Source organism: Coturnix japonica, chromosome 18 (genome assembly GCF_054131305.1).
Source record: "Coturnix japonica strain WE chromosome 18, WE-NBRP24, whole genome shotgun sequence".
Lineage (NCBI taxonomy): Eukaryota > Metazoa > Chordata > Aves > Galliformes > Phasianidae > Coturnix > Coturnix japonica.
In genome coordinates this window covers 11,656,359-11,682,696 of record NC_140680.1, presented here as the reverse complement: position 1 = coordinate 11,682,696, position 26,338 = coordinate 11,656,359, and the positions used below count along the sequence as shown (strand labels likewise).

The window sequence follows — 26,338 nt, the reverse complement described above, 5'->3', positions numbered from 1 at the left end:
AATAGTGCCAACATAAATGTGCAAGTCTTTGCAATACAGAGCTTGTTATTGTTATCAGATGAGGAAAGGAATGTGGCGTTATGTAATTCAGAATTATTATTCAGCATGGAAATCTGCTGCAGAACACACTTGGAGTATCCAGATGAATGTACAGAGGATGCTCTTTTGTGGTAGAAGAAAGCACTGTAAGCTGGGGGTTCCCAGAACACTGCACACCCACATGGCTGCACTGAAGTCCATGGATGCTGCTTGGACTCAGCACCCATGAAAGTCAGTCCAAAATGTGATTTATTGAGTGACCGCTTCATGCTGTGTGTTTCTTATTATTATTCTTGCATTTAAAAGCGGGGCTGATAGGAGTCGCTCACTTGAGAGCAAAGAGGATGTTCTTTGATAGCAAATCTGGCTTGTGCTGCCACAGCCCCAAATCTCTGAGAAAGCTGCATTGCTTTTAAACCTCAGAACTTCCTAGAGACCACCATGCAGGACTGTCATAAAACTTTAGATTGAAAACATACCGCATCTTTCATACTGCTCCACATTCCATCTTTTCACACTCTCAACTACCCTTGGGCCGCTGCTCACCTGCAAAACTCTATTTAGAAACATTTTCAGGTCCTTCAGACAGTCCTTTCATCATTATGGGGGCTTCTGTGTTGCTCCTTATTTCATTTTCTGTGCTCCTTTTTCCTTTCAAAAGACCTTCCCCATAGTAACTTTGTATTTTTGACAAGTCAGGGGCATCTCAGGCACCAGAGACAGTAAGGATGGCCCAGTGTTGTGGGAGCTACAGTCTCACTTGACAAGAGCCTCCTGTGGGACCTTGGCAAGTAATTTAGGCTGAAATCACCAAAGGGTTGGGGAGCTTGGGTTGAGTGAGCTGCCATTTGGAGCTGCTGCTTCCAAAGCAGCTAGTAAGGAAGCTACTTAAATCGGTTGTCTGAAGTTAGACATCTGGAGATGAACCCCACCTTCAGCAATTAGGAGATGTCAGTTGGAGGCTTGGACTGGTTTCTGACTGTCTGCTGGAGTGAAAAGATCCATTTTTCTCATCAACCCTCACACAGCTCTGAGCTAAGATATTTTAGGTTATAAACTTTTAGGTACAAAAGCAATTTGTAACTTAGAAGGGAAAAGACCTGACATTTTAAAGGCAAACTATCAACTAAAATAAAGTGAAAGGATTATTATGTGCATATGAAGGCTGGGGAATAAATGAGATATTTGTAAGTGACATATACAGATTGTTCACGGAAAAAATGATTGCTATGAGTAACATGAAAATTAGTGCCGTGCTGTGCTTTGGCGTGCTCGTGCTTTTGTTTCTGTATTCAGAGCTTGCTTCTGTAGTTTGGCCATTGCTATCATGCCTGACCCCTCTCCCTGTTTTCTATGGCACTTCCTTTGTATTTGTGAGGTCCTTGGTTAATGTTGGGTACCGCAGTGGCTGGGACAGCACTCTCAGATCTGCCCTGAGCGCTTCCAAATGCTTGTGTCGTTTTGAAAAGCCTGAAGAATCAGTGGGCAGAATTTCCTGGTGATGGAGCAGGTCGTGCACCCGCTCTCTGTTTTTTGGCCCCAATTCTGTGGAGTTTTAAAATTAATATAGAAGTCCACACTGCGCCATCAAAGCTTTGCAGCATTTAGAGAGGGCTTATCTATCACCAAAGTCAATCTGAAGCATGTCCTGGTACACTTTGTTGGGTTAAGGGCCTTCAGAGGTGTCATTACAGCTCCTGACCAACAGTGCTCTGTTTCCCAGATGTGCGAATCTCCATCATCAATCTATCCCTCAAAAATAAACAAGGAGAGCATGTTCCTCAAGCAGGAATACAGTGTTGAAAAGAGGATGACAAACCTCAGAGCAGGGAGGTGTGAAAAAGGGTGGTTGTTAGCAGCTCCAAGGCGGAATAGAGCCGTGTCGTTCCCACCCGCCGTGTTTGTATGAGAACTTCCAGCTCTGTTTGGTTTTGTTTTGCTATCTGCCATTGACTGTCACATTTCACAAGTTAAGAAACATGTTATTTCTTTGTTTATTTTGTCAGTCTTAGATAGTCTCTGGAGGGAAATTATATCACTGTTTCAGTGGAATAGATTTAATTTGTTTGTGTCTTGTTGTCTATAGCACCTATCTAACTACTTATCTCTGAAGTTACCTCTCAGTCAAAGGTTTTCTGTTTCCTTCACATTTTAACAGGAGGGAATTTGCACTTGATTGCTTTGAACACTTTCTAAGTTTGGTCAGCTACGTATTTATTTTTCTGTTCTAGTGAGAGAAAATGGGAATTTAAAATGTATGGAGCCAGCAAAGGCTTAGCTACGATTTGTTTCTAATGTAGAGGAAAATTGCCCGAGTAATCTTATCCCATTCATACAACTAATATGGCTATGAGGCTCTGATGTGTTGAACAGTAAACACCACACAACAGACCCTTAAGAACTGTAGCTTAAAAGATTTCTTACTTTTCATCAGACAGTTCTAGCTTTCGACAAATAAATATCAGGTCCTGCTTGCATTAACATCCATGGGAGTTTTTATGGGTTTAAACTGGAGTAATAGAAGTTCCTCGCTTATAAGCATATTTTATAAAAGTGATGGTTATAATGCATTATGCAGCTAAACGGTTCCACTGGGTAGCTCTGGAAGGGTGTTCCTGATGCAAGCAGGCTACAAAGTGAAACATCCTATTCAAATCGAGCATATATATAACATTGCTGTCAACATGTGGGCGAGGAATGACATGCATTTCCCGATAGACATGGGCTGAAATCCAGAATAATTTCTACTATATTCTCCAAAAAACACCACCACCAAAAACCTGCGAAAATTAAGATATCCACACAGGGAAAGGCTCTGATTGATGGGGTAGAGAAGAAATATTATATGAATATGGCAATTTGTTTGGGCTTCATATCTATGGGGCAGCTCACATACACCTTCACCAAGCAACTCAGTCTTTGGACAGATGTTAAAATACATGTATGCACATATCAAAATCACAGGATGGAGTTTGCAATTATAGCAGAATATGGGGAAATACAAACCAGACATGATGTGTATCATCTTTCATACAGAACCCTATCAACCCTGAAGTTAAATCCTTTCCCACTATTATTTTTAGTGCACTTTTCATCTGCCACATACTTAAACATTTTACTTTCTTTTATCAAACTCAGTGTGAAGTACTTAGGCTAGATTTGAAACCACTCTTTGCCTAATTTTAGTGATTCTCTCCTAATCTTCTTTCTTAATCAAAATATCTTGTAACATTTGGCTGCGGTATTTCAGAGATGACACCAAACGCTTTGTGAAGGGGCAATTTACTGCATTGTCTTGATGGTTTTCTTATGGATCAGGACTCGTACGCTGCCTTGTGAGGTGCCATAAACTAACGTTTTGCTGACCTGTGGTTTTCTTGGGAGGGGTGGCTGTAGGCACTGCTTCCACTCTATTTTATGTTTTCTTATGATTATATATATTTTTTTCTCTCTGAATATACAAAATATGAAATGTTGCTCATTCATATCTTATTCATGGCTTGACCACAGTTCTGCTCCTAACATGTCACCTCCTTCCATTCCCACATCCCCACCATTCCTTTGAATCTTCTCCAGATCCAGTGGTTGTTGAATTTACATTCTTCGTGAGGCTGTTAATGAGTATATTGATTAATACTGGCTCCAGTATCAATCCCTGTGGGAGACCAATTGATACTTTCTCTCTTTTGACATAAAACCATTGATGATAACTCATTGGTTCCTGGCTGTTGGATAGATTTTTATCTCCCCTATTGTATTATTATGCAGGCAATGTAACTCCAGCCTTCCTATTGAGTTCATGTGTAGCACTAAACTAACAGTTTACTAAAAATCTGACTGTTATATCTGCCTTAATTAATTAAATTCTCAGTATAATTGAGCCTGAGCTTTCATTCAGACCTCTACAGGCCATTACATGGTTCCACGCAATCTTCATCATTTGTGTCAGGCTTCTTTTCCATAAAATACTGGGATAATTTAGGTTGCAGGGGACTACAGAAGTCACCTGGTCCCAGCCCCTACTTGAAGCATCTCCTATTAGATCAGGCTGTCTAGGGCTGGGGCTGGTCACATTTTGAATGCCTCCACTTGTGGGGACTGATTACATAGCACTTCCCTGGACCTGCTGCCTGTTTTCTTGCTAATACAGCTCAGAGTGTCACTGGTCTTCTTTGCTGCTTCCTAGAGAGTTGCCTTGTGGTCTGCGTTGTTGATATTTCATCACAGATAGCAAGATATCAAGGCTTGGTTTTCCTGAACTTGGTGAGGTTTCTGCCAGCCAGCTCAAGTCCTTCTGAATTGTAGCCCTGCCATCTGGCCTATCGACCGCTCCTCCTGCTATCTGGTGTGTCTGCAAACTTGCTGAGAGTGCAGTCCATCCCATCATCAGGTCCTTAATGAAGACATTAAGCAGTATTGGTCCCAGTATTGATCCCTGAGGGATGCCACTACTTACTGACCGTTTTGTTTAGAAGCATGCAAGCAAATTTACTTCTTGTGATGGTAAGAATGAATAACACAAGCCAGGCAGAGTGGAAGGAGTTCCTGCCTCGCTGACATTGCCATGTGAATGAGAAATTGTGACACTTCTTTACTCAAAGTCTTCCAAGAGAGACAGGATGAGGATGCTAATGGAACAGCTGGATCTCAGAACAGCCAGGTATTTTGTGGGAAACAAAACTAACACTGCCTGAAAGGGCAGCTTCATTGCCCAAGCAATTTAGCTGATCTGGAGTTGTGATCCTTTAGATCTGTCATTTCATGGCACTATTATGTACTTGTTCCAGCCCCAGAATTGATGGGCAGCAGAATATAGCACAGGCCATTGCCATTTCTCAAAGGCTGTGTCGTTCATGCTTGGGACCAAGTTCATATTTCAAGTTTTATGTGGATGAAAGGACCCCCCAAGACGTCCCTGCTTTCCTGTTAGTGCATGTTGGCCTCCTGGACCTGTTGCCATACAAAGTGCAATTAGCACAGCTAATGTAAATATTTGCCCACTCTGGAAGCTGCAGTGTTGCTCCCTTCCCAACTGTCTTTCCAGGCTACCAGGAGCTAGGAAAAGAGCCTCATCTTAATACATCTGATACAATAAACATCCAGTTCCAGCAGCTATTGGAAGCCCTGGTTCTGGAAGGAACCTGTACTGGAGAGGGCTGCTTAAGCAAATTAGATCTCAATTGAATCAATATGACTTTGGCACATGCTGAATGTTTAAGCACATGCTGAAGTGTTTACTATTCAGCCTCTCATTTAGTTTCCATTTAATTAAACAGGATCAGATTCTCAGCGGAAGTAAATCACAGGAGTTTCTCCCAGAGGAGTTCTCCCAGTTTGCAATAATTGAAGAGTTGATCTGATGTCCCAGCTCTGTTTCTTTCCTCAGATATCCACATATCCACCTGTCTGTCTGTCCACCTGCCTAACCCGTGTTATTTTTACCTCCAGAGTGATAAACTATTTGAGGAAGAGATGCTGTCAGAAGCAGCCCAGAGGGACAGAGGTCTCATTAGGTACAAACGAAGTTCTGAGCCTCTGGTAAATGAAATGAAACTTCTCTGCTGTTATTGTTGTTCAAGTGTGAGCTGATATAAGCGTCTCTGCTTCTCCTGATACAGGCAAGGATATCTTTGGAAGTTTAGTGCTTCCACTCCAGATAAAAGCAAGTCATTTGCTTCTGTCATCATGTCGCTACTAATTTCCAAACAGTCAAAGCTGCTGCTAATTTATTTACTGAACACTGAAGCCCTGTTAGCAGGGGCTGCTACTGAAACTGCTTTCTGGCCTTCGGCTTTTGTTTGTTGACAGCCTGATTTCCCAGTAGGCCATTTCCACCTGTGTTTCTGTTGTTTTTAGTGCATGTCTTTCTTTCTTCTTCCCAGTGACTGTCTCCCAAATGGCTCCTGAAGGCTTTTCTCATCTTCCCCCGCTCTCTCATCCCCTTCTCCCTCCCAGCTGCAAGGACTCTCAGCCCTGCTTTCAGTCATCCTGCAGTTAGTGGTTGTCTACACTGCTGAGCTCCCATGGGGCACTAATTTTTGTTTCAAGGACAAGATTCAAAAGAGTTTGCTACACACAGGTTGCAGGGTGCACCTTCAGATGTGCCTTCAAATAGACTTTGGAGATTTGAATATATGAGCTCCTGAAAATCAGTTTTTAAATTGCAAGGGAGGCCTATTAAGTGCTGTAAAAAAATAAATATATATACGTATATATTTGCTTTTCTATTTTAAAAGGCACATTAAAAAGTGATATATATATATTTTCCCTTCCTCTCTCCCATGACATTGGGTGGAAATAGAAATTAGGAGACTGCCATTTCCCTTTAACTTCCTGCATATCAAAGGAAGAGAGATGACAGGATAAAATGATTCAGAGAGTGGCCAGCACACTCAGTGTCTGGAGGAGCTCCTGAAGAAAGATACTGAGGTGTTGCAGTAGTTTCTTTGCAGTGCTGGGAACTTTCAGTGTGAGAGGTGCTCAGAGATGATTTCCATGGCTTGAAAAAATGTGAGGCTGCACAGCTTTGAGGATTTATTTATTAAGATACAGCTTTAATTTTCCTCCTTAAATTACCCAGACTATCTTGTGAGTGTTTGCATTTCTTGATGTACGCTTTGCTTCATACAGAACTTCTGTTTTACTTCATCTCAACCCAGCAACCTGTGCTGGTATCCCTGGACTGATGACCATCATCTGCTATTCTGGGCTACAAAAATACTCATTTGCCATTAGATTCGGTTCTGTTGGAATTTTACTGCATCAGTTTTGCTGGAAGATTTGGGGTTTGAGCCCAAGAAACGAGACTTAACTGTTATTCTCCCAGTTTAAATCAGCAATTGCAGTTTGCAAGGATCTTCTTGCCTTTGGTTTCTCAAACCGGACATGCACATCCATTGGGTACTTCAGATTCTTTCCCCTCTTTGCCTTGGTTTACAGTTAGTCAAAGTGATGGTGACGCTGTCTGACCCCAGAGCGGCACTGTGAAATTGGTCAGAAATAAATACTGATGGGAAAATATGTGAAACTGTAATCAAAGCAAGGAGCAGGAAATCTGCAGTGTCCATAGATGTGTATGTATGTTGATGGGAGGCCACGTCTGAACCCAGAACCAGAAGGTTGGTGGTTGGCATTTGAGCTGTTGTCTCATGGTCTTGAGTGAGTCTCTTAGCTGCTGTGTCTCTTCATTTCCCAATCACATTTCAATAAGGCTAATATTTACCAGGCTCACAGTCAGAACAAATTAACATTTGCAAAGTATTCAGAAGTCCTTGGGTGAGTGGACTCCTCATGCTAAGCATGGCCTGTATGGTCAGTGTAACATTGATGTGGCTGTGCAGGGCTGCAATGAGCTGTATGCTTCATCTCAGAACTCTCAGGTTGGCACGGGATGTGAGAACAAACCCAACAGTCCTTGACAATCCGTGTCATTTTCCTTTGAAATGAACGTATTTTCTTTGAGCACGGAGCTTATCGTGTAATCTCCAATGAAAGTTATGTTCTGCCTTTTACAGTTGCCATGATGCAAATGTCATTTGTACTCTCCTTCTTTATGAAAGTGAACAGTTATTTAAGAGATCAAAGTTAATTATCACTAAGGAGATCATTTTTACCTATCAACCCACTTTTGTAACCCCACTATCACAAGTAGAAGCTTTATGCTAATCAGTTTTCTAATTTCCATAAATTACTGATAGAATTACTTTCTTTTTTCTTTTTCTAGCATGAAAGTAGATCTGTTGGTGAAGGCTCTGGAGAACTGCAGAGACTGAGAGGAAACGGGGTAAGGTAAGGTGTATTTCCACGAGATCAACAGCTGAATGTGGTACCAAGAAAATAAAATCCAAATCATTAGGTTCATCGCATCACAAAACTTGGAGCTGCTGCAGCTTCCCAGCACTGCAGAAACCTGGCACACACACATCGTTTCAATTTAACATGGTGATAGGAATGGAATCGAACGTGAGGATCACTGTGTGACCCTATTACATGTGAAGTGTCTCTATTAGAGCCGCAAAGACAGCATGCCAGAGGAGCTGAAATGTGTTGATAGAAACAAACAGATATACCTTTTTAAAAGCAGCAGTCAGAAACTCTGCAGTGTGATCTGAGCGTGTTCTGCTGGAGAGGGCAAGGTAGTCTATCCTAGGGGAAGATGATATTAAGAAAGAGAAAGAAACCCCTTCCGCTCCATCACAGCCCTTTCTGTGTAGTGAGCTTGCCAAATGGAAGCTGCTGCTGTGGAAGTTGTTACTGCTATGACTGACAGCTGCTGTAAAATAACCTCAGCTACAGCACAGGAGGGAAAACAAGGAATCGGAATGAAAGGGATGTGGGTATTTTGAGGATCTCCTTGGTCTAAAAGTTGAGCAAAATGATTGCTTGGTAATTAACGAGCTCGTTGCTACGCTGCTCTGGCTTTTAAGTCTGATGCAGATGAATTCCAGCATAAATTAAATCATTTACAATCCAAAGACTAAACCTAAAATTGTGTCCCTTCTACAACAGAACCACACTATACTTTTAAAGCTTTATTTTGTGCTCGGCCTCCAGTGGGCACTGATGCCCTTTTGATGACTGCTCCCTCCATGATGGCAAGGCCTGGGCTGCCCTGGTGACTTCTGTCATTGCTAATGTACCCCTGGCGTTTTCTAAGGCATCTCAAGTATTTCTGGTGGTTTTGGCAGTTCCTCTTACTGCCAACAGCTGCATTCTGCTCTTCCTTTATAAAGATAAAGAAGAGCTCTGTATGTTTCTGCCTTTGTGGCTTTAAGCATGAGAATAAGCATGAGGTGAGAGCCTCCTGACTGCAAAATGGTCTCATTTCCCACATTTCTTAGGGACACAGAATCATTTGCAGGGAGCTCACTTCTGGCTTTGGGGGGAAGGCAGGTGGGCTGGGCTGAAGCCCATTGAACACCTCAGCTGTTGTCATAGGAGAGCCTGAAGCACTCCCTTCCTGCAGCTTCAGGAGGAGTCCTGCTGTGCAGTAAGACACAGCCATGAGCTGGGCTATGTCCCCCTCCCATTCACCACCCTGTATCCCCTCAGAACTCTGCATGGACCCCAGCAGCCCCATAACCAGGTGTCCTCCATGGCTATATGGAAGGGGCACCGAAAGCAGCCCCAAGGCAGGGGACAGAGGGCACCAAAAGGAGCTCAGCTTCCCTCTGGCTGTGAGTTTTTATGTCTCTGCTTAGTGAAAAGCAACACAAAATTATGTTCTCCTGATTCTTTTACCCTTCGACCTTCACGTCTCCTGCACACATGAATCTACTATTCTTCAAACAGGCACCAACCCCACTGAAATCAGCAGGGCTCTGTTGGTGCTCTGAGGAAGGCATACATATGCCTGGATTGAGTTGATATTTACGGAAGGCTCCTTTTGAATCAGCTTTTGATTATACACCTATGTCAGAGGGTGGGCACTGAGACTCAGTGTGACTTGTTTCCATGAGAGGAAGATGGTGAAAGATTGCAAAGGTAACCTTTAATATTACAGACCTTTTTCAGCTGTCATGTACAGCACTGAACTGTGTATTTCTGGTTGAAAGGGAACATAAACTATGATCCAGAACACAAAAGGGGTTTAGAAAACGTAACCTTTGTGAATATGGCTTGGGTTTTATTATCCTGCTTATACATTCCACTTGATAGCTGTAGGATAATATGATCTTTCCTTGTTTCTACCAACAAAAAAATCAATCCATTAATAGGCCAATAAAATCCTGGGATTTGGAGAGAGGGGAGGAGGAGAAGTAATTGCATTGTTCTGATGCTAACGAGCCACATCTATCTTAAAATAACTGATTAAAGCCAATGCTGGCACATGGCCTTTGCACAGGGAAGCTTGCTGCATACAGGTGTGCAGTGCTGGGGCACAAAGATGGTGTTGGGATGGGGGGAAGCCCATATCCTCCTCAGCCTTTCCCTACAGCCCCAAAACCACAGGGATGGGCTCAGAGAGGGGCTGGCCAGGGGCTGATATTGCACAGCTGATAAATAGTTGCAGGGATGCAAGATTGCATAATGATAGCCACATTCATTCACCTGTCTATCAAAAGGGATGCATTAAAGTTTGAGCTGTCTTCCCCTGGGTCCACGAAAAGACATTTGAGTGTTAGCATATAGGCTTTAACATACCTCCTAACGGTGGGCTAAGTGCAGTGGGGTTAAACAGAGTCCCTTTTGCTTAGTAATCCATTAGCTAATGGGTGCATAAGCCCATCAATTTTCTGTTTATTCCCTAACCCCATTAGGGTACACCTGCTGTGCATAAAAAATACACCTGACAAATCAGACTGATAGCTGAAATAAAATAAATATCAAGTGTTGTTATAGCTGATCTATAGTGTTTAAAGCAGAAAGGGCATAACAGTGATTTGTGAGGGCGGAACGCAGCACCGCACACCAGCAGCACACACAGGTTGACATCCATCCATCCATCCATCCTTCCATCCATCCCCTCGTGATCTCACTTCACCTGCAGGCTGTGGTGGCAGGCAGTTGTGTCCCCGTCCTCCAGGTCTCTCTGTGGGGCTGATGCTCACCTTCATACACTGCCTATGAACACCTTCCGGAGAGCCCCAGCGCTGCTAAGAGATAAATTTATTATTTGGGGGGTGTTGAGAGCACAAAGGCAGCCAGAAGCTTCAAATCTGTCTCCGGTACCAGGGCCATTTGTTTTGTCACTTCATCGGCTTTATTTATTTATTTATCTTACGGCTCCCCTTGCGATTAAAACTGTTGAAACAGCTGTTATCTGGTAGCTGCTCCTCCAGGGCTATTTCCTGATGTCAGTCAGTGGCTGCAGCAGCGATCAGAGCCCGAGGAGAAGCAGCCACATCCCAGCTGTGCAGCACAGCCCATTGTACAAGGGGTGAATCCGGGCACCTCAGCAATGGAGCCACAGAACCCCCTGTTGAAAACCAATGAATGCTGAAATTAAGAAACCATTAGAAAGTTGACCAAAATGAGGATTTGCATTTAAAAACCAGAAACAAAGCACCTTCACCGCCTAATGGGAAGGTGGATGAGAATAAGATGAGCAAGGGATGCGTTCAAGTTCTGACCAGTACAGGAAACTTGCTGGGGTTTGAAGGAAGTGGTCTCAGTCTCCATGTATAGGAATCAGATGTTCTCTACCAACAAGGTGAGTGCTGAGCAGATGGGGCAGGGTGGCTGGTTGAGAGGACAGGCAGAGTGACATCCCAGGATGGCATCTATGCTCACCAGTCTGGGCTGGAGAAGCCTCTGTATCTTTGTGGAGGGGGACATGGGGACAGAGAGCACCTCAGGCTGAGAAAAGCTCAGGAACAGGTTTCAGGGCTCAGAGTCACACAGCCTGACCTCAGATGAAGGGGACTGAAACCACTCAATCCACAGAGCTGAAGAGCTCAGCTTAGATTAAGACACATTCAAAGGAAGAAAAGGAGTGAGAAAAAAAAGAGATTAGGTCAACCTAATCCTGCAGCAGCCACTGAACTGCTAACCACTCTGTCTGGGTAATGGAATGGGGGGAGGATTTGCAAATCCAGCCCGAGTTGCCTAATTCCTTAGCTAGAAAGCACCACGTTTAGGCAATGAACAGTGGCAGAATGAGCAAAGCAAGTCACTGGTGTTGGGTTGTATTGTCTGCAAGCTCTGGCATTTTCCAGCCCAATGGTTGCCACTTCTTCCTTCCCAGCCCACTGCTGCTATTATTTTTACAGCGTGACTGCTGAGGAGTGTATCATTCATAACATACCTATCACAGAGAGATTCCTTTTTAAATGCTTAGGGAGATAGAGGGCTACAAACCCTGGGAAATCAACTATGCCTAATATATTATGTAGAAGTTCTGTAATCATTATTGAACTAAAGTGCATTGAGTAAGTGGATAAAATCAGTCCCACTGTAGCATAAGTCTCCAGAGAGCACAGATAAAAATGCCTGGTACTTAAGTAGGAAAAGGTAACAAAATATTTCCAGTCCCAGCAACTGCATTTTCCCCTCTATATAAATAGGGAACCCTCAGGAGAAGGCAATGATGCAGCAGAGGTTGAAGGCAAAGTTAATGGTGGCGCAGCGGGGGAGCAAGGCAGTGCCTGGGGCAGACTGAGGATGAGTAACGTGCTGTGGAAATGAGGCCGAAGGCAGAGCCTCACTAGTGGGGAGGCAGAGGGGTGCAGGCAGGCCCCCATACAAAGCTATGGAGAAGGAGGGGGGGCTGATAGGGTACAGAAACAGGTTACAGCCCTACAGCCTCTAGATGAGCCTGGTACAACACTTGAGCTCCTTTTTCCTCTAAACACTGCAGAGAAGTGAATGTTTCACCAAGGATTCACCTTGAGCTTTGCTTTCTAGAGCTTGTTGTGGCTGCTGCACAGAGTGACAGTTTCACACCAACGTAGGTCTGCAGATTTGTGCCTATTGAGCTGAGCTGTTAACTTTCTGCAATCCCTCCTCACTGCCAGATTTATCCCATGGGATAATCTGTGCCCATTCAGAGCACTCCTGTATGTAACCAAACAGAATCAGTCCTTGCTGCCCTCATACACGTGGTCAGGAGCCATCAGATTGCAATGAATCACCCCAACATGGTGTCCCACTGAAACCCATGGAGGGTCTGGCTTACTGTGTAAGGCAAAGCTCGGGGAGAATTAAAGCTTCATATACTTTACGTTTCTGCAACAAAGGAGGAAGCAAAACATTTCACTCTCCTCACCTTACAGGAGGGAGTTTGCTATGTATTTAAAGAAAGGCTTACATGATCTTCTAATTAGATATCTCTTTGTTCCTGAGATCTTCAGACACTCATCCACATGGATGATGAAGAAGTTAAGATCATAAATTTAAAATAATAGGACGGAAAAATACATCCGAGCATTTTATTTGCTGCTCCTGTTGAAGGCCTACACAAAAAAAGCCACCTAGAACTGCAGCCCCTGCTGTTAGGCTGCGACCCTGGTAGTTGTCAGCATTCAAATCCTGGAATGACTATATTGAAGTTGTCTAAGATGTGTGCTCTTTCACATGACCTGCCAATCATGTTGGAGCAGCGCCATGAGCTCTGGACGAGCTGTATCCTCAGGGGCACCAAGAAGAGGAAAACAGAGGAGGGTTGTGGGGTTGGAACTATTACTTATTTATCTAAAGTGTTGACCTGACCTCCCCTACTGAAATATCAGCATTAGCTGCTAGGGAAAAGGGATGCCAGAACAGATCTTTCTGGGAAACGGGGGAAGCAGAGATGTCAAATGAGGCCCAAATCAGGCAGCATCCCATTGAGATAACAGGAGACAGTGAGGGGGGGTGGGATGCAACACAGGCAGGGAGGAGGCAATGACTCAAGAATGAGTGGGCAAGGAGGTGGCACCCAAAAGGACCAGATATCTTGCTCAAGCTGTTCAGCAGACTGTGCAGCAGCATGGCTGAGGTGCGCCCATAGCATATAGGATGAACTTTGAATGCCCATGATTAGGCTTTGTGCATGTTTACCATGATGGTAATGAAATAGGTTTGTAAAAGGAGGAAGAAGCAAGTAGAAAGCGTTGCTTAATGTCATAATGAATGGAACTAAACATGGGAAGAGCCATGGATCTGAGATGGTGAAATGGATGGTCCTCTGGAGTGCTCAGTTTGATGTCTGAATTAAACACCCAGACACAGGAGAGGAAAACAGAGAGGATTGAAATGGTATTGGGGAAAAAAAATTACTGGGATTCAAGACAAGGAGAGCACGACTCCTGTAAGTTAACAATAAAGAACATGTCTTGCTTAGCCAGCAGACAAGCAGGCTGATAGTGTCAGTATTTGTTTTTTATGCCTCCAAACTGAAGGCCTAACACAGGAGAAAAGTACACTGCTGGTGAACGATGAATGCATATAACATTTGCCATGTCACAGAGGAACAGGTTTCAGTGACAACATCCCAAAAAAGAAAAAGAGGTGATGAGTGTAAATCAACAAAACATTCCTAAGATGAAGTGGATTTGTTTCTGAAGGAGCCCAGAAAACGTAGGCTCTGATAAAACATATCTAGAACTACTGTCCCATGAAACAGGAGGGGTCCGGAGCTGAGACACCTCCAATCAATTGTTAGTACAGCAGCCTGGTTTGAACATGTGTAAGATGATGAGTGAACAAGGGGTGTGTAAAGCAGAAAGGAACAAAGATCAAGCGCATAACACAGAATACATCTTCAGTTAACCCCTGAAATAGCAGAAAATCCATGGACTGTGATGCTAAGCAGGCTTATGTAAATGATTACATGAAGCAGCTGTGGCATAAGCCTGTAGATACAGAGAGGGCTCCAAAGGGAGTAAACAGAAACACAGACAAGGCCAAGAAGCTCACGATGAAGGTAGCTTGTCTTGCTGAGGTTTCTTTAAACAAACAAAATCAGAGGCACTCCCATACAAAAATACAGCCAGTTCCATTGCCAGGCAAACTCTCACTGGATCTTAAAGGCTGATATAATGGTTCTAGGCAGATAACCATTATATAATCTACAAGGAGGCATCCTGAATTTTTTAGGCTGCTTTTTAGCTACGTGTGACCTGACTTATTTCCAGTGAGCAAAGAACCTTTGGCTGCAGCAAGAGCTGCCAGAATCTACACCACATCAAAAGGGGCTTAAAAGAATTAACCCAGGCAGAAGAAGCAGATTTCTCATGGAGACAGAATAAGCATGGGGCCAACACCTCTTTTCCTACAGCAACTACTGGGATGAATGTGCAAATATTTAAGAGGTAGCCAATGATTTATATTACAATATGCAACATTCAACTGCTTTTATTTGCAGCAAATTTAAACTTTCTAAGTGTAGTGATATAACAGGATGGCAAGTAGCACAATTATAACAGGGTGGCAAAGCCTTTGGCTACAGCAAGTGAGAACAAGCCCAAAAGCAGCAACTGTGGATGGAAAAATGAAGGAAAAGAGCTGCTTACCTGTGGAAAACCTCAGGTAGACAGGGATCTCCAGCAGGAGATACCCTCACCTCCACTACCAACCCTTAAATGAGGGCTGGGAAGGGGTGGATCCTGGCTCCATCCCTTCAAGTTACTCATCTGCATCGCATGCACCTGAGTTCCCCTGGGTTGGCCCTGCCTTCCACCAGGTGCTCCATCACTGCTTCAGGCCAGGACTCAGCATTTCTGCTACACCAAGTAAATTTTACTTTAATTTAAACTGAAATCTCAAGTCCACATTTCTACCAAAGAACGCCCAGAGCTTTGCATTGGGCATAGCACAGAAAGGTTTTCAGTTCGACCCAGAGTCTTCTGTACAACAGCTACTTGAGGACCATTTGGGTGCCCCTAGGTCAATCATCCTCATCCCAGAACATCCTTTATCGTCCTCTCCCACTGGAGAAGTACAAAATGAGATCAAACACGGCAGAAGTTCTGGTTCTCCTAAATTACAGAAAGACAATTCAGCAGCCTCTGGCTTCTACATTTCAGTTTATCTCACCTACTGGCCAGAGAAAGAAACACACAACTAGGGGCTGTATTCACAGACAGGAAGTAACTTTAATTAAATATTGTGAAAGTTGAAAAGTTTTTACAGCTTGAGTTTCTGCAAAAAAATTATAACAATCTCTACAGTAGTTAGTTTCTCTAACAATAGAACTGTACAGTGTGTGTGTCTATTCAAAAAGATTTAGATAAGAAGGTGAAAGGTTAGTAGTTTCAGAGATGACTTCATTTTAGCTGCATTCTAGTACAACTGTGAGGAAATAGAGGCATACTTGATGCAATCCAGTCATTGTGAAGCTTCACCTTTTTAAAACTGAAATCTGGACGTTTCCACTTAAAGCCATATTCTGTAAACAGCTGCATCTTTTACTTTGTAAAAGATAAGGGTGGTGCAGGGTGGGGAGGGGGCGGTTTATGAAGTCCCATTGAACAGAGCACTGCAAATAGCTGCAACAAAACAAAACGATGCACATTGTCAGAGGATCTTTGGACACTGGCGTAGAAGACTACAAACATAGATGGCCAACAGTGGTGTCAAAATCGCTATGACTTTGAGTGGAGCTCTGCAAGAGTAATCGATGGGGTGTCACTGGACAAAATATGGCTTTAAATTTGATTACATTGTCGTGCTGTTGCTTACTATGTGAATTAGAATAACCGCTTGGAATACAGAGAAGCAATAAACCGATGTCTCTCACATTTTCCAGTTGTTTTTTTTTCCTCCTTTTATTTTCTGACCATGAAAAAAAGTTCCTGCTTTCTTCCCTTCCCCCCTAAATGATCACACTGTGACATTCTAGTGAAAACCATTGCAAAAGTCATACAGGAAGCATGCACAGTTGCAGCATCGTTGTAAATGATTTCTTGCTCGACTAGAAAAAAGTTATATTGTTTTAAGGTAACAAAACAGTTCTTTTGTGCTTTTCAATTCCTTTTTTTTTTCTTTTCTTTTCTTAGAATGTTAGTGATGATTGACAGTTCTGGTGCACAGTACGATGTACGAGTGAAATGGATATGATTTGCATTGTTAAGGCATCCAATCTGCTGGTTTATATTTATGTGAAAGACAGAGAAATATACAAGCAGACTTAAGAAAGAAAGTATTTTCATTGAGTTCTATGAAGTTTCTCCCCGTATTTAATGCACAAAAATGCGTCACTCCGAAGAGGAGAAATCCCATGCATATTAATAGAGTAAAACAGCATTCGTTTCTGTTAAGCCTCAAAAGCAAAGGATACATTTCTTTTAAAATCTACATAACTAAATGCTACAAGAATAATATGCTACTTTTTGCCATATATTGGAAAAAACTTCTTAACTTACAAATAATACAAAAATAGACGATGGCTTTTGGGTGGAAATTAAACAAAAAAAAAAAAAAAAGGAAGCATGGTTTTAAACAATACTAAAAAAAAAAAACAACAAACAACCCAAACCCTATAAATGAAATGTTTTAAAACCACATTTAAACAGCTGATACAACGGTGAATGACCAACTGAATCACTTTTCACATAGCAAACATACACAATAAAATAAACTGGAGCAGGGGGAAAAAAAAAAAAAGCAATGTACAAATTCCCAAGATAAATACATTATTTATATGGATATTTTACAAAATCCCCCGTAAAACAAATGAACAACAACAACAAAAAAAAAAAACAGAAACAAAAAGCTTTTTTTTTCTTTAATTAATTTTGCAAGTATGTGCAAGCTAAAGGTAGTGAGCTCTTTTTGCAAAATATGCAGTAAAATTCTTTATTGTGATATTGAAAAACTGTCTTAAGACATTAAAATGTATAAATAGAACAACAACTTTGGCAAAAAATCACAAAAAATCTACAGTATTTATAACTACATACAAAACACAACAGCAAAGAAAAAAAAATATATCAGGTAATGCATTTTCAGAGCTTTGCTGCCTCTCTGACCAGTCGTTTTTTAAGAACACTTCCCAGATAACCATAGCAAACCTTTCGTAAAACAGAAGCAATGGTTCTGATCTGAAATTCCTCAGCAGCCCCACCGCCCACCCCAAACTCCTGTTTCCATTTTACTATTCAGAAGCAGTTACCTGTGGCTTTATATATTTATGATACAAACCGAGAGGGTCGACTGATACAGGAACAATCCTAGTGTGAGGCTGACAACAGCGTGTGCTTTTAGATGGGGAGGATGGAGGACTACAGAGGAGCCTTTTCTCATTCTGCCCCACAGAAGAAGGGGGACGATGTGAGCGCCCAACGTGTGATGGCCGCGGTTTGTGTCTTGGGATGGCTGTGCAAAAGGTGAATGGCGTTCTGTGCACAGCCCAGGTGACACTGAACATCAGGAAGGCCACCCGTTGGGATAGAGTCGGATATATAAGCTAATGATAATGCTAATCTAATGCTGCAGTTCAGCAGTGTATCTGGAGGCACTGGGTTTTGAGTTCAAGAGGAAATGTGTTTGTTATTTGCATTCTAAGCTTTAACCGGCTTTTCTTGTTGCACTATTTACACGATTGTTGAGCCTGATATTAAAGACAAGTTCCAAACCCACCCCCCATCCTGCCCTCACCGTCCAAAAATATCCACTTTCTGGGGAGTGATATCCATTTAATGAGAACATTAAAAATGTATCACATGAGCAAATCACCACTGGATAAGCAACCTGTATGAGCCGACCCTTAATTAAATGGCCATAATTCTTCTACGAAAAACTAACTGGCACTTCTATTCTGTCCCATACAGACTTGTATGCAAATGACACCACTTCATTTTCTTTACACAGCTTAAAAAAACAATAATAATTCATAAATTAACAACGTGGAGTTCCATCTCTAGTGTCCCTTGCGTAATCATATGATTTATAAAAGACAAATGATGTTGAGTTAAATCAAGCCTTAAAAAAACACGCACTGAAAAACAAAAAAAAAGGGAAAATAAAAGAAAAAAAAGCCCCCAACTCCCCCCCCACAAAACAACAACAACAACAAGGAAAAAAAAAAAACACGGAAAAAAAAAAAAAAGAAAAAACAACAAAAGAAAAGTGGATTTTTTTTAATCAACATACAATAAATATATCTCCCAGTTATTTGGGATGGACAACTTGAATCAACACCTTGCAATTGCAGATAGTTAATTTCAGTGTTTGCAAGGATGGTGATTTCTTTGTGGGGTTTTTTTTTGTGTGTTTTTCTTTTTGTTTAAAAATCCGCAGTTATTGTAAGATTCTTCTTTATTTCTTTTTTTTTTTCTTTTTTTTCTTTTTTTTTTTTTTTTTTTTTTTCTTTTTAATATTATTTTTAAAAAGGCCTGAGTAAAAAGTTCCGCTCTGGGACTTGTATCAGATTCTCTCTGAAGCAGAATTCAACCTCTTCATTAATAAAATTCTTCAAGGCAATTCTTTCACATGGGGGGAACAATCATGCCAGATATAGCTGTTGTAAGGAGAGGGTTGGGGAGAGAGGAGAGAGAGAAAAAGAGGGAGAACAGTTACTGCTGTGCACTGTAACACAACCTTTAAACATTTACTAGCAACATACTTGGCTGGAAAATGTAAAATGCAAGAGACTGCTGAAATTAGTGACTTTCTTGCAGAGTAAATGCACTTTGCCTGCCATGAGAATCAGGCCTCAACTTACTCTTTTCTTTTAGTTTCAAAATCCCAAAGCATTCAGCAGGTTTAATCCTGCCTCAGCCATTGCCACACATTGTACTGCTTGTTTTGCCCCACACGTGAGCAAATGGCTGCAGTCCGTAGGTAACCCATGTTAGTGGTCTGGCAGTGTGTTTGTTTCAGAGTAACAGAGGTTCATTTTCCTATGCCAGTTTTCTCTTACATGTTCAGTGTTCAACCTGGGCACTTATGTGTGCATTTCCAGGTGCTCAGAAGGGACTTACACTCTAAAATCTAAATTTGAAGTAGAAATATGCCCTTAACTAACTCATGGTTTCATGGTTTCATTACACTTGTAGGAGGTTTCACCAACTACACTGAGCAAGTAATGTGTTTAATTTAGAATGCCCTCTCTGTTGTCAGCTGAATTGCATCCTTTATTATGCTTTCTAACCTTCGTTTCTATGGAACCACCACCTCTCTTAGTGTCGTTTCTTAGAACTCAACAGCCACAGCCTTCCACCTTGCCTGACCTCCAGGCTGGTTTCTGTTTATCAGGGATCAGACATAGCGAGCGTCCAAATGAACAAGCACTGTGAGCAAGCACATCATTACAGGTGGTAGTCGTGTAAATTGATGATGAAAGCTGTGACAACAACACATCTTTAAAACGCCAGTTGTATGGCTATTTTGGTTATTTGCAGAAAGGTAGAAAACAGATTTGCCTTCAGGTTGGCGACACTTCATGGGCACATTATTTAAATGCTAGAACTGCCTGCCATCTCCGACATCTGGACATGTAATTTCTTAAGGAAGAAATCAACCCTGTGACTGGTGCTGATTCATTGTGCTTTAATTACAGCTGCAATTATTTGATAAGAACAGAGCCAAAGTAAAAGACTCACAGATTTGGGGTTGGAGGGGGAGAGGAGGGAAATGTTTTCTCCACAAACACCACCATATGTGCAAGAATTACAAGTCTAATCAGCAAGGGGAGAACAGCTCGGGTAAACTGCACTGATTAAATGAAATAAAATGAGAGGAGAAGGCGAGAATGCAAAACACATCCACATGTTTGCAGGAGGCCGTCCTCAGAGGTGGCATGTTGCAACTCTACAGCAGCATTTTGATTCCTAGAATTGATCATTCAGCCACAAATTACGTGGAATCACCACAGTGATGGTTTTCGCTCCACGTCAGGGCTCTGCAAGGTGCTGGGAATGAGGATTAAAGGGATAGAGAGGTGAGTTACATTGTTTATACCCTACAAGAAGACACTCAAGTAATTAGTATAGAGGACACTGCTGGGTCTTAAAGTATTCCTTGCTGAGGTATTTCCTGACATGGGCTTTTTTGATTCTACCAGGGGATAATCTGAGAATGTATTTTCATGTTATCTCCACGGCTATGCTGTCTCCTTTATCTTAAATCATAGGATAAACTTGACAGACTTTTGTTTAAAGACTCCGTGCCGAAGGGTTTTATTTCAAGAGTATCTCAAATAATAAGCACTGAGTGCTCACAAGTGGGCTTTACTCTTGGTACAGGTGAAGAAAAATGAAGCAACACCAAGTCAAAAGCAATGCCCTCATTGTGATACTCAGTTGCTCCCTACTCTGCTCTTGGGATCATTATCACTTGTGGGCTGGGGTATGAACATGGAAGATGATCCATGGACATCCACGGCATCCGTGAAGTGCCACGATGGGTACAGTCTGCCAGACCATAATTCACATTCTGCTTGTGGCAGCCATGTGAGGCAATCACTCACAGCTAAAGGTATTTCTTATATGAATATACAAAAGATTGACATGGGCATGGATCTGAACCTTATGTTTTGGTCCCAGTTCTCCTTCAAGCTCACTGTATTACATCAAGCATTTTGATTTGCTTCTGTTTCTCACTGGGAATAATGTTTATCCCCACTATTAAAGCTCTTGGAGATTTTTAAATGTGAGAAGCTGCAGTGGTTGGACACCACAGATATATATCACAGCACAGAGATGAGAGCATCTCTGTGCTCCTTTATTGTTCAGATAAGCTATGAGTTGGGAATGGGTCAGGTCTTCCTGTATGTGATGAGTGCAACTGAACTGAGTCAATTAATTTCCTACTTCAGCATTTTGTCCTTTTCGTACCTCTAATATCTAAAAGTAAAACTTCAGAAAGTGTCAAAATATAATTCCAAAAATAATAATAATGATAACAAAAAAACCTAAAGCTAAAAGGTTCATTAAACTCAAATCAGTTTTACCAAAACGTGGTCAAGAACTGCTTTTCTCTTGGGACAGCACAGCTGTCATCACTGTGCATGATCCCAGATTAAGGGGACATAATTGTAACTCCTCCCTTCATGATCTTTCCCCATAGTTGCCTATCAGCCGTGCACCTCTTGCCATTGGAAGCAAACTGTACAGATGCAGATCTTTGTTCATTTTTTCAAAGCATTATTGCCTCTGAAGAGCCCTGAAATTCTGAATTAAATTACAAGGCAAATGACAAAATGATCTCTTTTCTACCTAAAAGCCTTGATATTTCCATTCTTTCCAAGTCTTCATTTATATCACTCTACTTTTATTCCATAAATGCTACATCTAGTCATGCAAATTCTCTCAGCTGTAGCCTGTTATCGATCCTGAAAACAGAGCCAGCAGTGGGAAACACTGTAGGAATGAGATCATAACACCTCCAAAAAGAGAGGGCAAAAAACAGAAAAACTCCCACCAATGGGCATTATTTCTTTTATCACAGACCAATTTGCATTTGCCACCAGCAATCTGCAGAAATAATGTATTTTGAGTTTTACAAAATTGCATGGCAAAGAGAACAACAGATAAGCCTAGCTGTTGTTTTAGTGAGTTCTACTGATATCTAAGCTACATACGGAAAGCTTGATTGCTTTCTGATGTATCCAGAAGCCCAAGAGAGATTAAGACAGCCTCCTTATACAAGATTGTTTATTTAAGCAATAAGGCACAACAGGCAGTGCATTTCTGAGTGATTATTACAAGCCTCGGGTGGTATCAGAAGGCATGGGGCTAAAGGCTGTGTATCTTTAACTCACCAAGAAGTTCAGTGATGACCCTTAAAACGAATCATCTCTTGGTGGCTCATTCCTATTATGAAAACAGAATAGCTAAATAAAAATTAGGGGGAACACTCAGATCCGTGTGATTTCTGGGCATTACAGATCTGGATGTGACATAATGAGGAGGCAATCAGCAAGCCCCAGCACTCAGCTTGTTCCATAATTGCTTTCCATAACCCAGTAGGCAGAACCTGGGAATTCTGTGTCCCGTGAAAGGAAAAACAAGAGAAAAATCTTCCCTTGTTACTTGCTTTTCCAATCCAACCTCACAGCACACTGGGACAAGGTGAAGAGATAATAAAAACATCAGTGTGTTCTGACAGTCAACTAATATTTCCTTTTAGTTTTCTTTTAATTCAGGCAAAACACTTTTACCTGGTTTAGCCTTTAACATTTATAGCATGTCAGCATCACCAGATTTTTAAAACAAAGGAAAAATGATATTCTAAGCAACACAGCTCATCCAAAAACTGTGTTGTGTTTTATTCTTCGTGCAGTCTGTATTTACAGCACTGCTTACCAAAGGCACCCAACAGCTGCATATACATTCCTATTATTTTCACACTTTCTGTGTGTGTGCATGTGTAAATGTGCAAGGATTCATCCTCCTAAATCACCAGCATAAACTGCACTGAGGACAGTGCTTCCCTTCAGTCACAGTGGATCTCAGCTTTTGTGAATGAACTCCTCCCACTCTGCCTGCATATAGATTTTCTAGCTACATTGGGACTATCAGTATTATGCCTGCAGGCCCAGAGTCTCTCTTTCCAGAGGCCATAAGGTGACGTGGACACTGTGGAGCCATCCTCTCTGTGTACCTCCTTCTGAACATAGCTCTAAAATGAAGGATTTTGTCCCTCTCTGTGCTCTTTGGTAATTTGCACAAGCACATGGAAAGGAAAACAGACCTCAAGTCTGGGGGAAGCACAACACATACTGCAAAATCTTTTCCACCTCTGGCACAGTTGGAGGCAGCTGGTTAAGAAAACTCCTTAGACTAAGCGAGCATGAAAACATCTCTCTCAGCACACTAATGCAGAGTGAGGTAATTATATGGAAAGATTTAGGCAGCATTGTAGAGTAGGCTGAACCTAACACTGAAACAGGCAGCGCTGGTCTTTGAGCATCTTCAGTTTGACAACCCTTTGTCTGCCACCCCTCAGCTTATGTCAAACCTTCAAAAGGGATTTAGGTGCTGATGCTGGAACACTTTGCAATGAGAGTATGCAGAAAAGGAGCAGCCCCTTCTGACCAACATTTGATGAGGCCCTGCATCATTTGTGGAATTAATTGGCACAGAAGTGCATTAATCAGTGCTAACATATATACCCTGATATAAGTTAAACTAGAAAATTTAGTTTGTAATGTGTCTAAAACGTCTGAAAGGCAGAGGTTGGTGCCAAGCTCTGTAATGGTCTATTTGCTCCCAGTAGGATCTCTGCACAAGTGTACTATGACAAAGGAAAAAACGGAAGGGAAGATTGAGTGACGTACTTCAGGAGAAGGCCAGCCCCTGGAGAGACCCTGCAGTGGAGTACTTGCTAGAGTCCACAAAAGACTGGTCTGATAATGGACGACAACAGGGAATAAGAAAGGAAAGAAAGAAAAAGGATGGTATTAGTAAGCTGAAATATTGCTTGTTTTTATCATAACAGCAGGTCTGTGTTTTAAAATACACAGCCTCACAATTCAACAGTATTAGATGGGTTAGAGATAGGGTGGTTGCCAAACACCTGCAAGGTACTAGGTGGGCTGTGGGTGCAGCAGAGTTAATCTTTATGGGAGGAAACTTTAGGACAGAGGCTACCAGGGATCCCCCACTGTCTTCTCCCCTTTGAGACCTCAGTGTCGCTCAGAGCCCTGCAAGGCATGGGGAACTTGTGGTTCTGAGAGCAGCCATCTACTCTTTAGAGCTGGGTTCACCTACCTTGCAGGCTATTGCCATTGGTGCTGGTGCAGGTGGGAGGAGGAGAAGTTTGCGGTCTCACGACAGGCGCGAAAGCACTCTTCTGTTTCACTGCCGAGACCATGTTGGCTGGTGAGAACGAGAAAATCCCAGACGAACTGCTACAGTTGGAGGGGAGGCTTGTGGAGGAGGCCATTGTTGGACTTGATGGCACAACTAGAGGAAAATAAGACCCCCCCAAAAAGGCACACCTTAGAATTAGACAGTAAACACTACTGCAAAACCAAAAGACTATTGCTTCTTGGATGGACTGGGTCTAATTTCAAGTGGCCAAGGTTTTTACTACATTTAAGAGTTGTGACTGCTCACAGTGTGATTTGTCACTGAAGAAACCCTACCTTTTGCAACTGCTCAGGAGCAGTAATTCTAGCACACTCAAGGACTGCTTCAATTTTCTGTCACTGCAACAATTATTCCAGGGACTGGCAACACGCATTGCCCTGGTCAGAATAAGTGAACAAGAGGGAATCCAGACCATGTAGGCAACACAGAGGTGAGGAGAGGGGTTAAAGTACACATCAGGATTTAGAATTTTTAATGTGTAACTATCTGGACTACAGATAAACCTGCATGAGGGTAGAGATGCCCTTAAAATCCTATTTTACTGTTCAGTACAAGAAATGTCCTTTGTTCATGCACTTATCATTAAGATTTTAAAGTGCTTTTGTTTGCTTGAAAATAAAAACAACTCCTTTTATTTTCAGACAGCACCGACACTCTCCTGTCTTTGTCCAAAGGAAAAACAAACAAAAGTAAGATCCTTTGTTTTTATTCTTTGCCTTGTTTAGAAACAGCTTATATACATGAGGGGACTATCAAAAATTATGTATTACAGAGTAAAATTCATATCATCTGGGCTTCAAATTATTATTTTATTTGCATTTACGTAGATAAAAATCACCCTATTTAAGTTCTTATATGAAAATCTGATATCATATTTGTTAACACTGAGGAAATCAATTAATGGAAATTAAATGTTCAAAGTTTCACTGCCTGACAGATACAATCTTGGTCTGAAGTCACTCTGTGTCTGCAAGTACTTGCTAAGGGAGAGCAATCAAAGCACCTAAATTGAATTGCTACTATACAGCAATTAGTTTATTGATTTAATTAAGAATGCCACCTTTTAATTTTCAGGTCATGATTGAAGCATTTTCTGATTCAATGGGTTAGGCATTAGCAGAATGACAGATCTACCAAGCAAACCTCCCAAAATATCACCAGAATAAAGAACCAGGGCTGAGAGGTGAAGTGCTATTCTAAGGAAGACTTTGTTCATAAATATGAAATTATACATTGCTTGAGTATTTTAAATGCATCACTGGCATCTGCTTCCAAAAGGAGATGTCTCATCAATCATGTTATATTATGAATTCAGAGTGTGCAGATTCTATGACAGTAAATTCAACTTAATAAGTAAGTACGGCGTACTTCAACCGTATTTGCTACATTATTATTAGAGTACAAAATAATAACCAGTTAGCAATTCTTAAATTATAAGTACTTGTTACATAGGTAAATATTTTCTTCTAGATCTGCAGCAGCTATGAAGCCTTGAAGGTAATGTTTTCCCCTTTTAAATTCTGAAGTCTAGCAATGGAAGACAGAATAATTAAATGCTGCTGTTACAACACTAAGCTTAAGATTTCATAGAATCCTAAAATCACAGAATGGCTTGGGTTGGAAGGGACCCTTAAGATCATCTAGTTTCAACTCATCTGTTAGAGGCAAAGACAACCCCCGCTAGACCAGGTTGCTCAACCTTACTATGTTCAGCACTGTTTCTCCTGTCCATGTGAGGGTCTCAGTTCATAAACATATTTATAGGACAAGACCTTCTGGCCTGATTCTGATTGTAGCTTTCTGCAGATGTCTGTGGGCAGGTCCTATTCATTTAATTTTCTCATGTGGAAAGAGACTACTGAGCTGTGTTAGTTGTGGCAGAAAATGCTCATAGGTGTTTACCAACAAAAACATATATAAATATATATATATATAAATATTAAACTAAACCTTTAATATTAACATGCAGAAAGTCCCACACAGAAGCATTTCCAGAGCCAAGACTGTAGACTGTAAGTGCTTTACGCCATGGGATATATGACTTGTATGGCTTGAATCTTTGTGACATTCTCTGTACAGAAACTAAAATACAAACTCTAAGAGCCCTTGTCACATTTTACTGA

The 26,338-nt window shown here is 41.7% G+C and overlaps 1 protein-coding gene and 1 long non-coding RNA gene across 16 annotated transcripts in view; one reads left to right on the top strand and one right to left on the bottom strand.

Moving 5' to 3' along the window:
• LOC107320263 (uncharacterized) overlaps nt 1-26,338 on the top strand; it is a 113,560-nt gene that overhangs the window by 75,972 nt on the left and 11,250 nt on the right. Inside the window, exons 3-5 of one of the 2 annotated variants that reach the window (XR_014935671.1) lie at nt 7,763-7,827; nt 23,620-23,806; nt 24,857-24,904. This is a non-coding gene — a long non-coding RNA (uncharacterized LOC107320263). The remainder of the gene's footprint in view (nt 1-7,762; nt 7,828-23,619; nt 23,807-24,856; nt 24,905-26,338) is intronic. The other variant, XR_014935670.1, reaches the window with a different exon arrangement.
• EBF1 (EBF transcription factor 1) overlaps nt 15,535-26,338 on the bottom strand; it is a 258,042-nt gene continuing 247,238 nt past the window's right edge. For 9 of the 14 annotated variants that reach the window (XM_085519284.1, XM_015876220.3, XM_015876221.3 and 6 more), the window contains 3 exons: nt 24,114-24,308; nt 23,681-23,749; nt 15,535-18,919 (listed from right to left, as the gene is read on the bottom strand). In XM_085519284.1, the coding sequence (XP_085375410.1) occupies nt 23,682-23,749; nt 24,114-24,308 (263 nt within the window). In that variant the 3' untranslated portion in view covers nt 15,535-18,919; nt 23,681. The remainder of the gene's footprint in view (nt 18,920-23,680; nt 23,750-24,113; nt 24,309-26,338) is intronic. The other 5 variants (XM_085519285.1, XM_015876224.3, XM_032447354.2 and 2 more) reach the window with 1 other exon arrangement.